The 15550-nt window shown below is 35.8% G+C and overlaps 1 protein-coding gene across 4 annotated transcripts in view; it reads right to left on the bottom strand.

Annotated features, from left to right (window-relative positions):
- The window catches only part of Rp1 (RP1 axonemal microtubule associated), a 315568-nt gene that overhangs the window by 213784 nt on the left and 86234 nt on the right, over positions 1-15550 (bottom strand). For all 4 annotated transcript variants that reach the window (XM_048782900.1, XM_048782902.1, XM_048782903.1 and 1 more), the window contains one exon: positions 7854-8005. In XM_048782900.1, coding sequence (XP_048638857.1) covers positions 7854-8005 — 152 coding nt within the window. The remainder of the gene's footprint in view (positions 1-7853; positions 8006-15550) is intronic.

Below are 15550 nucleotides of genomic sequence, written 5' to 3'. Positions count from 1 at the left end.
GGGGGGGGGGGGGATACTTTTGCATCACAAAACACCTGCAGAAAACCCACAACCAGAGTTCCTGAGCTCACAGACAGCCACCACGATCTTCACCACCACAAAAAGGACCCTATAGAGGAGAGCAGGTACAAAGTGAAGCAGAGCAATCACAAAAATGCTCCAGAGCCTGCAGACTGAACTCCTGCAAATAATAAAATCAACCAAGCCATGACACTGCACCCTCCAAGCAGTCAGCTGCATATCCCTGAGCTGATAAACCAGAACCAGCTGGTGGGAGATTCACAGCAACTAGTGAATTGGCTCCTGCAGGGGCAACTCTGGAGAGATCCACAGCCAAAGAGAATGATGGACATTTGCTAGATGTCTAAACCGCAATGAAATCCAAACCAGGATTCAACAAGAATATTCTTCACCTGGACGTGGTTTACTATAAATAGCTTTAACATCAACTTTGATCACATAAATAACTCTTGAATGATAGTTGTTACCCCAATAGCCAACATTGTACCTTCAACCCAATTGAATATAGTTCATCTCATGGTTTAAATCATTAATTAGAATCAATCTTCTTTGTTTTCCTAGCTCTAGTTTGTACTTTCTCCTCTTACCCCCATTCATCCTCTTGTATTATTTATCTGCTACTATTTCAAAGGTCCACTGGATGGATATTTGACTTTAAGTGGGTGAGCTTAAGAGTTTCTCCTCTCTCTCTCTCTCTTTCTCTTTCTCTTTCTCTGTCATCTATTTCCCATTTCTAGATTGATGTGAATCATTCTTTTATATCTTCTCTCTCTCTCTCTCCTTTCTCTCTTTTCCCCTCTCTTTTTTGCCTAGTCTTTCTTCTTTTGTCCAGGTCTCACTTAGGGTTTTAGTAGTTTTACTAAATTTAGTAACTAAATTTTTGGCTTGTTCCAGAACTTTATTACAAGTTTATATCTGGATTTGAGAAAACATGGAGAACAAGAGCAACGAGTTTTTGTTTCTCTTAAGGTTGAAGAGTATGAGGCTGAAATGATTAGGGTCCGGTGACATCTCAAAGTAGTTCTGATATTGGGATCAATAGAGGTCACACATTGACTTAGATATCAATATCACGCAACTCAGGGCTCTTAAGGGAAACAAGCACACAAAGTAATCCCTTGCTTAAAAGAAAAAAGTGAGAACTACACCAATAGATGGGCAGACATACAAACAATATGGAAAAGTGAGGCAGCAAGCCATCCCAAACAGCCCACAATGCTTCAACAATTGGGACACCACAGTGAAGGAAATGTCTGAGAAAGCATTTAGAATGTTCATAGTTAAAATGTTCCATGAGCTAAAAGAAGAAGAAAGGAGTGAATTTAGCAAATCCAGGAAGTGAAAAACCACATTAAAGAAACAGAGATTCTGAAAAAGAACCAAACAGAAATCCTGTAAATGAAAGACTCAATAAACCAAATTTAAAATTCAGTGGAAAGCATCACCAATAGATTGGACCACTTTGAACACAGATTTTCAGGCCTCAAAGACAAGGTGTATAATTTTGAAAATAAAGCTGACCATGAAGAAAAAATGTTCAGAAACCATGAACAGAATATTCAAGAAATCTGGGATAACGTTAAGAGATCAAATGTAAGAGTCATTGTCTTTAGGCTCTGAAATACAAGCTACAGGGAATACACAATCTTTTCAATAAAATAATATCTGAAAAAGTTCTAGACCTTAAAAATGAGATGGATATTCAAATACAAGAGGCATATAGAACTCCAAATACACAAAAGTCACAAAAGATCCACTGTAAGACATATTTAACAAAAATGCCTCACATACAAAACAAGGATAGAATTTTATAACTACAAGATAAAAATGGTTGGTCATATTCAGGGGTAAACCAATCCCAATTTCAACTGATTTCTCAACCCAGACACTCAACAGCCAAGAGGGACTTGAAATAATATATACCAAGTTCTGAAAGAAAATGGATGCCAACCAAGAATACTATACTCAGTAAAATTAAACTTCAAAATTGAACATGAAATAAAAATCTTCCATGATATACAGAAGCAAAAAAAATCATAACTAGAAACCCTGCACTTCAAAACAGATTCAATGAAATATTTCATGAAGAATAAATAAAAAACAAAAAAGAAAACCAGCATAGGAATAATGACTAGAAGAATCATCAATTAAAGGAGAATCAAGTCCTATTTAAAAATTAGAAATAAATAAAAATGGCATGGAATAAAAAAACAACTCTCAATAATAACATCAAATGTAAATGGTCTAAAGTGTTCAACTTAAAAACATGTTGGCTGATGTATTAAGAAACAAGACCAAACAATATGCTGTCAGCAAGAGAGTCATCATTTCACAGGCAAAGACATCCACAGACTGAAGGTGAAAGGATGGGAAAAGAGATACCATTCAAATGGGACTCATAAACAAACAGGGGTAGCTATTCTCATACCAGATAAAGTGGCCTTCAAGCCAAAATTAATCACAAGAGACAAAGAAGGTCACTTCATACTGCTTAAGGGAGTCATACATCAACAGGATATAATAATTATAAATATTTATGCCCCAAACAACAGAGCATCTACATACATCAAACAAACCCTTCTCAATACTGAGAATCAGATAGACCATATACAATAACTAGGTGATTTTAACACACTTCTCTCACTGTGGATAGATAACCAAACATAAACTAAGATTCTATAGAACTAAAAAATACAATTAATAACATGGAACTAACAGACATCTATGGAGTATTTCCTATCTATCAACTTCTTCTCAGCGGCACATGAAGCATTTTCTGAAATTGACCAGATCAGTATCAAAAAAAAAAAAAAAGAAGTTCTATCAGATCATAATGGAATGAAATTAGAAAGAAATCAATGATGAAATAAAAAACAGAAACCTCTAATACTTGAAGATTAAATAATATACTTTTGAATGATGGTTGGATAGAAGAAGAAGAACTCAGAAGAATTTTTTTTTAAATTCTTAGAAGTGAGAACAGTGATACAGCATATCAAAGTCTCTGGGTAGCAGGAATGCAGTTCTAAGAGGAAAGTTCATAGCACTGAGTTCATACATTAAAACAATAAAAAGATATCAAATAATCTAACATTACCATCTCAAGGCCCTAGAAAAATAAGAACTAACCAACACCAAAATCAATAGAAGATGGGAAAATAATTAAAATCAGAGCCAATGTAATTGAGAATAAAAAATACAAAACATCAATGAAACAAAGAGTTGGTTTTTTGAAAGGATAACAAGATTGATAAACCCTTAGCCAAATTCAACAAATGAAGGAAATCAAAAATTCAAATTCATGAAATTCAAGATGAAAAAAAGAAAATATCACTAGAGACACTACTGAAATCCAGAGGATCATCAGAAACTGTTTTGAAAATTTATACTCCAATAAACTAAAACTTCTTGAAGATATTAACAAATTCCTGGATACATTTGGCCTACCCAAATTGAACCATGAGGATATAAAAACTTCAACTGAACAATGTTGAGTAATGAAATTGAAGCAGCCGTCAGAGCTCTCCAACAAAGAAAAGCCCAGGACTGGAAGGACTCTCAGCCAAGTTCTACCAGACCTTTAAAAAAAGAACTAATACCAATCCTCCTCAAATTATTCCATAAAATAGAAAAGGAGGTAATACTGACAAACTCATTCTACAAAGCTAGTGTCACCCTGATACCAAAACCAAAAACATATCAAGGAAAGAAAACATCAGACCAATATCCTTAATGAACATAAGTGCAAAAATTCTTCATAAAATATTGGCAAACTACATACAAAAAATGCATTAAAAAGATAGTGCACCATGATCAAGTAGGTTTCATCCAAAGGATCCAAGTTTGGTTCAGCATATATAAGTCAATAAATGTAATTCACCACATAAATAGACTTAAGGACAAGAATCACATAGATGCACAGAATCTCAAGAGATGCTGAAAAAGCTTTTAAAAAAGTGCAGCACCCAATCATGTTTAAAACACTAGAGAAACTAGGGACAGAAAGAACTTACCTCAACATTGTAAAAGCTACACATGACAAACCCAAGGTCAATGTTCTACTGAGTGGAAAAAAAACTGAAAGCATTTCCTCTAAAATTAGGAGCAAGACAAGGATTCCCACTTTAACCATTCCTATTCAACATAGTCCTTGAAACTAGCCAGAGCGATCAGAAAAGAGAAGGAAATTAAAGGGATACAAATAGGAAAAGAAGACTCAATTATGTGTTTGCTGATGACACAAATCTACATTTTGAAGACCCAAAAAGTTCTACCAAGAGACTTACACAGCTCACAAATGAATTTAGCAAAGTAATAGGACACAAGATCAACACTAATAAATCAATTGCATTCCTATACTCCAATGATGAATCTGCTGTAAAAGAAATTAGGAAAACTATCTCATTCACAAGGATCTCAAATAAATAAATAAATAAAATCCTTGGGAATAAATCTAACAAAAGAGTTGAAGAACCTCTACAATGAAAAATATAAAACACTAAGTAAAGTTTAAATTGAAGAAGACCTTAGAAGATGAAAAGACCTACCGTGTTCTTGGATAGGCAGAATTAATATTGTCAAAATGGGTCATACTACCACAAGTGATATGCAGATTCAACACAAGTCCCATCGAAATTCCAATGATATTCTTCACAGAACTAGAAAAAGCAGTTATGAAATTCACTTGGAAAAATAAAAGACAACAGGATTAACAAAGCAATCCTTTAAAAAGCTAGTCTCTTTAATATGGTGCTGGGAAAATTAGAAATCTATATATAATAGAAGGAAACGTAACCCCTGTCACCCTACAAAAAAACTCAGCTCAAAGTAGACCAAAGACCAAGGAATCAGACCATAAACCCTACACCTGCTAGAAGAAAATGCAGGGCCAACACTCTAATATATTGGCACAGGAACCAACTTCCTTAACAAGACTCCTAAAGGACAAAGAGTAAAATCAAATATCAATAAATGAGATGGCATTAAATTAAAACGCTGCTTCACAGCAAAGGAAACAATTAAGAGAGTGAAGATGAAGCCTTCAAAGTGGGAAAAAATATTTGCCACCTGCTACTCAGATAGGGCATTCATATCCAGAATGTACAAAGAACTCAAAAAACTTAACACCAAAAAAAAACAAAAAAAAAAAAAACCCCAATCAATAGATGGGCAAAAGAACTAAACAGATTTTCCCAAAAGAAGAAATACAATGGTTAACAAATATATGAAAAATATTTAACATCTCTAGCAATTAGGGAAATGAAAATTAGAAATATATTGAGATTTCATTTCACTTCAGTCAGAACGGCAATTATCACGAATACAAATAACAATAAATATTGGCAAGGATGTAAGTGATAAGGTGAACACACAATTTCTGGATGGACTTCAAGTTAGTGCAACCATTCTGGAAAGCAGTATGATGATGTCTCAAAAAAAAAAATAGGAATGGAACCACCATCTGACCCAATTATCTTACTCTTCGATATATATCCAAAAGACTTAAAATCAGCATACTACAGAGATGCAGCAACTTCAATGTTTATAGCAGCACAATTCCCAACAGCCAAGCTATGGAACAAACCTAGGTGCTCTTCCACAGATGAGTGGATAATGAAAATGAGGCATATATACACGGTGGATTATTATTCAGCCATAAAGAAGAATGATATCATGACATTTGCCAGTAAATGGATGGAACTGGAGATTATCATGGTAAGTGAAATAAGGCAGTTGAAAAAGTGGAAGATTGAATGTTTTCTCTGATGTGCAGAATCTAATCCAAAATAAGCAAGAAGATAAAAAGAAATAGAAGAAAGATCCATGAAGTAGACAAAAGGAAATGACGGGAAGGGAGGAGGGACGAGATAAGGAAAGACAGTGGAATGACTCCTATCTAAAATTCTTATGAATGCACCACAGTGAATCTCACCAACATGTATATCCACAAGACACTAATTAAAAGAAAAACTGTAAATAGATGGCAGAAGGAGTAGAGGAGAGGAAAGGGAATGGGGGGCAGGGAAGAGGAAGGAAAAGGGAAGTAACTGAGGACTGAATTAGGACAAATCATATTCCATGCATTTATAATTAGGTCAATCTGAATCCTAATGTTATGTATAATTTAAAAGAACCAATAATAAAAAAAATAGAAATGGGGAGAGGAAGTGGTGGGAGGCTGTAATATCAAATGAGAACATCACAGTAGCCCTCTTTGAGTAAAGACCTGAAGAAGGTAAAGAAAGGGGTTTTGTGCCAACCCAAGGGAACATTAGTGTCCTCATGTGCCAGGAACTATTTTAAGTGTTCTGCATACATGAGCTCATTTAATTCTCACAATCGACCTATAAACTAGGTGTCTAGGTAATAAGTCCATTGTATAAGTGAGGAAACTGAGGCACAGAGAGGAATAGAACTTGGCCAAGATCGTAGGCTCAAAGCAATGGAGCCAGGACTAAACACAGGCAGCTATGTCTAAAGTCTAGAAGAGGTGCTTACCTGCAAGCACAACACCCCAGGCATAACTGCATAACTTGGATACCCCAAGGAATCCAAGCTGGTATGTTGGACAATGTCGGTGGGTAGAATGAGCAAGAGGAAAGGTGAAGGGGAGACAGGAGAAGGGCATGGATGGGATGCAGATCATGAGGAACCTTGTGAATTAATCTGAGCCTGTTTGATGGGAATGTTTCATAGGCTTAATCAGAAGATGACTTGGTTATACATGTGCTTCAAAATCAAAATTAATTTTTTAGGGCAGGATAAAAAGTCAAGAGACTACAAGTGTTCAAGAAAAATACATAAAACTTTAGATTAACTTTTGTGATCAGACTATATTTTTAAATATTCCCTTGTACTTTCAAAAAATTTAAAATAAACTGCAATATGATACAGCAATCTCACTTCCAGGAATAGATCCAAAATAACTGAATGAATGATCTCAAAGAGGTATTTGTACTTTATGTATGTATCTACATTATTCACAATAGCTAAGAGGTAGCGGAAACCCAAATGTCCATTACCAGATGCACATCAATCAATAAACAGAATATAGTGTGTGCACACACGCAATGGAATATTATTCAGTAAAAAAGAAAGAAAATCTTCTAACATGTTACAACATGGATGAATCTTAAGGACATTACGCTAATTCAAAAAAGTCACAAAAAGATAATTACTGTATAATATGATGTACCGAACGAAAGTAGTCAAATTCCCATGAACAGAAAGTAGAGTGGTGGTTACCTGGGGAACTGGGTAATTGTTACTGAATGGTTATAGATTTCCAAGTTCGGAAAGAGAGAAAATTTCTCAAGACCTGCTATTGCATAACAATGTAAATACAGATGCTTCTTGACTTACAGTGGGGTTACATCCCAATAAATCCACTGTAACTTGAAAATAGTGAGTTGAAAATCTTATCCTACTCAACATCAGTGCTCAGCAACACAGGGCAGATAGAGTTTCAGCTGCTTATAACATGTTAATGTGACTGGTAGGAGCCTGGTTCACTGCTACTACTCAGCATCAAATAGAGCATCTTACCCGTTGCTAGCTCAAGAGAAGATAAAAATTCAAGATATGATTTCTACTGGATGCATATTACTTGCACACTGCTTTTCTGATAAAGTCGAAAAATTGTTATGTTGAGCCACTATAAGCCAAATACTGTCACCACCGTGCACTGAACACTACTGAACTATGCTCTTAGAAATGCACTTAAAATCTGCTTAAAAATGGTAAAGATAGGAAATTTTATTTTACGTGTTTGTTTTTAAGCCACAAGGAAAAATCTTTTTTTAAATCAGACAAAGGAATTTTTGTTTACTTACTTGTCCTCTTAAAAATTTACAGGAGTTCTTTGATCTAAATAGTTGTCTGGATCCTGTGTCTCCTTTTTTCCCATGGATAGAAATGTAGACATTTGCTACTGTTCCAGCATTCCATAGCTCACCTGTTGCCACAAACACTTTGTATTTTGTCACTGATAACAGAAGAAAAATAGGCTTTAAGTGCCAAGCATTACTTCTGTAACTAAAAATTAAGTACATAAAACTAATCAAGCGTTCCAGTTCTAGGTAAGTCACTCCCACTGATTGCAGGTATGAAAACTTAGCTGAATGCATGCCACAGCTATATGAAGACTGGGAAGTGCATAGTAGCAGGAGGATTGGGAAAGAAGACCAGAAGGTAAAGAAACAGCAAGTGTTAATAAGTTGACATTTATCTTCACCACAGTCCTCCAGCCTGGATTCAGTGCATGAGAAAGCTGGAAGAATTCACTGGAGCTCAGATTCAGAGGGCTCAGAAGAAGGCCTCTAGTTCTGACTAACGAAGCAAAACCATGAACTCTCCACACATAGAAAAGGTAGTCGTTCTACCTCTCCAGCCCCTCCATTTCTCTGAAAGCAAATGAAAAAGAACACAAAAAGTAAAAGAAAGGGAGATAGACCTCAACAGATCAGCCCTGCTTTACTAAGCAGCGGAAGGGCACATTTTCAAGAGGATAAATGGCAACTGGCTGGGATAAGGGTCTGAGTTTTACAGGGTTTAGAGGGGCTGAGTCCTAGCAGGAAATGTGTTGGTTACAGCTGGAGGTAGACCTTGGGCAGTCAGGGAAAGGGTTGTAGATAAAGAACATTGCAACAAGTTCGGAACCCATTACTCTCCCTTTCTCCTTGGGGGTTGTTATATTGCATGTCCTTCAAAAGGTGTGGATAGAGAACAGGGGTGCTCAGTACTGGGGACAGCCAGTTCAGCTATAGGAGGGGGCCACTTGGGAGTCCCTTCTGAGCTACCCACATTTTCCCTTCTGGCCTTTCCTCTGGCTGAGGCCTGGGCTTCTATTTAATCCTGCTGCAATGACAAACTTCCAATTTACCACAGACATCTCCCCACGCACAGGACAGGAGAGCAGGAGGGGAATAGTTGGAGATAAGGGAAGTTCCCTGGGACCTGTTTTCCATATCCTTCATTCTCTATTCTCTTACATTTCAGTGTCTGGAAACAACAGCACACAAGAATCTTCTCTTCAATTCAGTGAAACTAGGCTTCAGTAGAGAGGAGCCTCCCCCACCCCTACCCGGTGCCCCCAACCCTGTTGCTTTACTTTCTCTGTCCTGCCACTGCTTAGCCCTAGACAGAAAAGACTGCAGAAATCCACAACACAATAGAGTAGAAAGCCCCAGTTTTTCAGCTAAAGGACCAAAAAGAGGATCTAGGGAGCTATAAAGCCTTTAAAAACTGAACAGACATTGGAAACAGACCACAGAAGACAGGTTGAAATCTGTGACCTGAAACTAACCAGAAGTCATATGCATGCTAAAATAAAAATGTGAACATTCTCCACAAGATTTAAATAAGAACCAATGCCTCATATAATAACATGTAAAATATTCAGGATATTACTCGTACTATTAAGAATCACAAAAATCTCAACTCACATGGGAAATGGGAATGAAGAAACAATTTTTAAAAAATAGTCTTAGCAACAAAATAGAAAACTTAAAAAAGATCCGGATGGAAGTTTTAGAATTGAAAAAAAAGCCCACTAAAATTTTAAAAGTCTCTGACTAGTCTCAAGAGTAGAAAGAAAAGCACAAGGAAAACACCCGTGAACATAAAGACAGAAAATTACCTTTCTATAAAAATGACCAGAGCAGGGCATGGTGGCTCACACCTGTAATCCCAGCAACTCAGGAGGCTGAGGCAGGAGGATTGCAAGTTCAAAGCCTGCCTCAGCAATTTAGGGAGCCCTAAGCAACTTAGTGAGACCATATCAAATTAAAAAAATTAAAAGGACTGGGGATGTGGCTCAGTGGTTAAGCACTCCCTGGGTTCAATCCCCAACACCAAAAAGAAAAAGAGAAAGCAAAGACTAGAGCCTCAGGGATCTGTGGGATAATAACAGAGGATCTAATAATATTCATGGTGTGGACAACCAGAAGGAGAAAGAATCGGACTCCTGTTCTATGTACTCATGAGCACAATTCCTCTGGTACCAATTCCATTCTTTGGATTTTCACACCAGTGATATTTCCACACACCTGACTCATACAGAAACAAAATTGATAAGCAGTAATCATTGAGAGAAGTTCACTTTTTTTTTCTATATTGTTAACTTGGAAATGCTGCTCTAAAGATTAATAACTGTTCTCCACTAAAGGCACACCTCAGAGATATTTCAGATTTGTTTCCAGACTATTGCAATAAAGCAAATATCACAATGAAACCACATGGATTTTGCTGTTGCTGTTGTTGTTATATATGACAGCGGAATGAATTATAATTTAATTTACACATATAGGGCACAATTTTTCATATCTCTGGTTGTATACAAAGTATATTGACACCAATTCGTGCCTTCATACATGTACTTTGGATAATGATGTTCATCACATTCCACCATCATTTTTAACTCCATGCCCCTCCCTTCTCCTCCCACACCTTTGTCCTATCTAGAGTTCATCTATTTCTCCCAACCACATGGACTTTTTGTTTATACAATGCATATATAAAAGTTATGCTAACAGTGGACAAGATGTGGTCCACGGCACAGACCTGTAGCCACAGCTACTCGGGAGGTTGAAGCAGGAGGACTGCTTGAACCCAGGAGTTTACAGCTAACCATGGCAACATAGTAAGACCCCCATCTCAAAAAAAAAAAAAAAAAGCTTTGTTTATATTATACCATAGTTTACTAAATATGCAATAATAGCATTAAAATATGCACATGCCTTAACTGAAAAAGTTTGTTATTAAGAAATTCTAATGATCATCTGAGCCATCAGCCAGTCATAATCTTTTTGCTTGATGTTAATAGCTGCCTCCTGATCAAGGTGGTTTTTGCAGAAAGCTCGGGTAGCAGTGGCAAAGTCTTGAGATAAAAATGAAGTTTTGCCATCTTGATTGACACTTCCTATCATGAAAGATTTCTCTGTATCATTCAATGCTATTGATAACACATTATACACAGTATAACCTCTTTAAAAATTGGAATCATCCCTCTCAAAATTTATTACTGTTTTACAAATTAAGTTTATGTAATATTCTAAATCCTTTGTTGTTGCATTTCAACAATCTTCACATTATATTCACCAGGAGTAGATTGCATCTCCAAAAAAAAAAAAAACATTTTCTTTTCCCATCTGTAATAAGCAACTCTCATCCTGTAAGCTTTTATCATGATATTTCAGCAATTCAGTTCCATTTTCGGGTTCTACTTCTAATTCTAGTTTTCCTGCTATTTCTACTACATATGCAGTTATTTCTTCCACTGAGGTCTTGAACCTCTCAAAGTCACCCATAAGTGTTAGAATCAACTTCTGTTAATGTTAATATTTTGAAATCCTTCCATGAGTCACAAATGTTCTTCCTGGCATGTACAATGGTGAATCCTTTCCAGAAGGTTTTCAAATTACTTTGCACAGGTCCAAAAAAGAACTCAATATCAATGGCAGCTATAGGCCCATGAATATATTAAATAATAAGACTTTAAAGTTTAAATTATTCCTTGATTTATGAGCTGCAGGAGGGATATTATGTTAGCAGGCATGAAAACAACATTAATCTTAGAGTACATCTCTACCAGAATTCTTGGATGAACGAGGGCATTTTGTCCATGAGCAATAATAAGAGAAACTTTTATCCGAACTTAAAATATCCAGTAATCTATGTTGTAAACAGATGTACCATCACTCAGGCTTTGAAGCCAGACATTGATTTCTGTCTTTGGAAAACCTTGATGGCATCTTCTTCCAGTTTGAGGTGTCTCAACATTGAAAATCTGTGATAAAATGTTCATCATAATATAACTGATAATCTTTGTCAATGATCTTAGCAAGATCTTTTAAGTAGAACTAGCTTCAGCCTCTGCATCAGTACTTGCTGCTTCAGCTGGCACTTTAATGTTATAGAGACTACTTTCATTAAATCTTATGCTAGCTTCAAATTTTTCTGGTGCTGGGCATGGTGGTACTTGCCTACCATCCCAGCCACTCAAGAGGCTAAGACAGGAGGATGCCAGCCTTGGAAACTTAGGGAGAACTTGTCTCAAAAAATAAAAAGGGCTGCTAATTCCACATTATGTATAATTATAATGCACAAATAAAATAAATAAAAATTTTTTTACATAAAAAAATAGAGATGTAGCTCAAGGTAGACTGCCCTTGGATTCAGTCTTCAGGACCAGTGGGGAGAAAAAAAAAAAACTTTTCTTTGGGAACATCCTCACTTGCCTTTATAGAATTTAAGAGAGTTAGGTCCTTGCTCTAGATTAGGCAATTAAGACTATTGCAATAAAGCAAATATCACAATGAAACCACATGGACTTTTTGTTGTTGTTGTTCTTATATATGACAGCGGAATGAACTGCAATTTATTTTACACATTTAGAGCACATCTAGACTAGGTTTGGGCTCAAGAAAATATTATGGCCAATTTGCTCTTCTATCCAGACCACCAAAACTTTTTTCATGTAAGCAATAAGGTTACTTCATTCTTATCATTTATGTGTTCACTGGAGCAACACTTTTAATTTCCTTTAAGAACTCCTCATTTGCATTCACTGCATAGCTAACTGATGCTAGAGGCCTAGCTTTCCACCTGTCTTGGCTTTTAACATGCCTTCCTCACTGAGTTTACTCATTTCTAGATTTTTCTTATTTTTCATTTCTAGGGAGAGACGTATGACTTTCTTTCACTTGAACATTTAGGGAACAATGTAACTTTACTCGTTGGCCAAATGTCAATATTTTTGTGTTTTGAAGAAGAAGAACACCTAAGGAGGGTGAGAAATGTCTGGTTGGTGGAGTGGTTCACACACACACACACACATTCGTGCATTAAGATCACTTTAGATGGACATAGTTTGTGCAGCCCCAAAACAAAGACAAGAGTAAAAATCAAAAATCACTGATCATGTGTCACCATAAGAGATGTAGTAAGAAGAAGCGTGGAATATTATAAAATACCAAACTTTGACACAGAGACACAAGAAGAAAGCACATCGTTAGGAAAAGAGCACCTCCAGCCTTGCTTAATGCAGGGTTGCAATAGGCCTTCAGCTTATAAAATCCCTAACCCTTTTATCATATATAGATATTAACTCAAAAAATATAAAGACCTAAATACAAGACCCCAAATTATGAAACTCTAAGAGAAAACATGAGAAAATTTTCAGGTTATAAAATTTTGCAATGATTTCTTGGGTATGACACCAAAATCACAGATTTCAAAAGCAAAAATATACAAACCAGAACTACTTCAAACTTAAACTCTAAGAAGCAAAGGAAAACACAGTGTGAACAAGCATCTATTGAAGTTACAGAAACCATTTCCAATTCATATGTCTACTATGGGGTGAAAATACAGAAAATAAAAGAAAATCCTGCAATTCAACAATACCACCACACACACACACACAAAAAAAAAATGGGCAAAGAGTTTGAATATAGACAATTCCCCAAAGAAAAATACAAATGGTCAACAAGAATATAAAAACTCAACACCAACAATTATTAGAGAAATGCAAATAAAAATTACAAGGATAAATAATTGCTACCCATTGAATGGTCCATATCAATACAACAGAAAACAAGTGTTGAATAAAATGTATAGAAAGAAATCGGAACCCTTGTGCACTGTGGAGAAATGTAAAATGCTACAATTATTATGGAAAACAGTATGGAGTTTCCTCAAAAAAAATTAAAAGAGAATTACCATTTGATCCAGCAGTATTGAAATCAGATTCTCAAAGAGATATTTATAATTGCACATGCATGTTTGTTATAACACTATTCACAGTAGCCAAGAAGTGAAAGCAACCCAAATGTCCATCGCTAAATAAACAAAGAAACTGTAGTATATCATTCAGCCTTTTCAAAGAAGGGAACCCTTGTACTAAGGGAACACTATGCTACGGATGAACCTCAAGGATATTACACTAGGGGAAAAAAACAAATCACAAAAGTATAAATACTGTATGGTTTCACTCAGATGAGGGATCTCAAGTAGTTAAAATTACAGAAACAAAAAGTAGAAAGGTGGTTGCCAAGGGCAAGGGGTGAGGCAGGAGGGATTACGAATTAATGGTACAGAGTTTCAGCTTTGTAAGATGGTAAAGTTCTGGAGGCCATTTGCATAACAATGTGAATACATTTAATCATAGGGAAGAGTATGATTAAAAATGTTTAAGATAGTAAATTTAATGTTTGTGTTAGTTACCACCACAATAAAAAATAAAAATTTTATAAATAGCTCACCAATCTGAGAAACCCCACTTTTGCTCAGTTTTCTTAACAACCTGTATCCTCTTCAGGAAAATAATTCCATAATAAGAAAACATATATTTTTTTTTCTTTTTTGGTACCGGGGATTGAACTCAGGGACATTCAACCACTGAACCACATCCCCAGCCCTATTTCGTATTTTATTTAGAGACAGGCTCTCACTGAGTTGCTTAGCGCCTCGCTTCTGATGAGGCTGGCTTTGAACTTGTGATCCTCCTGCCTCAGCCTCCCGAGCTGCTGGGATTACAGGCATACGCCACCATACCCCGAGAGAAAACATATTTTTTCAGGTACATATGATAGTATACTGATAAACCAGGCAAATTCTGTCAGAGTTCCTTTTGTCTTAAATAACAAATACTACCATAACTCTTCATGAATTTAAAGGAACAAAATATAGCAGAAAATATATATATACTAATGCAGCTTGCCTTATTTCTATCCCTAAGAAATTATGTGTCTACCTCTAGTGAAGGCTTCTGCTTGTCTATAATGACATCATTTCAGATATCACATCAATCATTGCTAGAATATTAGATAAAAATATGGGTAGAGTCAGCTACCCATTTACTTCATTTATCCCTGACCTACCAAAGAGCTTACCAAGCACATGATAGAGTATGGTTAGAAAACCAAGCCAAGTGGAGAAATTGAAAAGGAAAATATTTATTAATAAGTACCAAGCACTACAGGGGAAGCAAAGAAAATCAGTATGTGTTTCTAGAGTACGTCTCTTTTGATCAGAATTTTGCAATTAAAATGGGGAGAGGAAAAAGCAAATATAGCCTCTAAATCATTACTAACCCCTAAATTATTATTAACAGTAATAGAACAGGGTACCTGGTGAACTTCTTTCAGGTGGTACATGTGGAATGATAAAGAAGAATGGTGAGAAAAATACTTACAAGTTAGTGAGAAAATCTTTTATGAATGGTGAGAACAATGCTCATGCAATCTTCACTTTTCAGTAAATAGAGCTATTCATGTCTTTTCAAAATACATTAGCTTCAGAAATTCAAGAAAATTTATTAGTGTACCTTATTTTAAAACCACAGGGAAATTATCAGTCTGTGCAAATGTTTTACCAGTCTATGTTCCATCAAAAAGTTACACAAATAGGTAAGCCAAATGTCAGATTATATGATATTGTGGGTCTCTTCTTATTCTACAGATAATACTTTTACTATTTTTTTCTTTAAAAAATTACAAGGTAACAATTATGGTAGGACACCACCTAAATT

This window comes from Marmota marmota, unplaced genomic scaffold, assembly GCF_001458135.2.
Source record: "Marmota marmota marmota unplaced genomic scaffold, marMar, whole genome shotgun sequence".
NCBI lineage: Eukaryota > Metazoa > Chordata > Mammalia > Rodentia > Sciuridae > Marmota > Marmota marmota.
The sequence above is the reverse complement of the archived record's forward strand: the minus strand, read 5'-3'. Positions and strand labels throughout refer to the sequence as shown.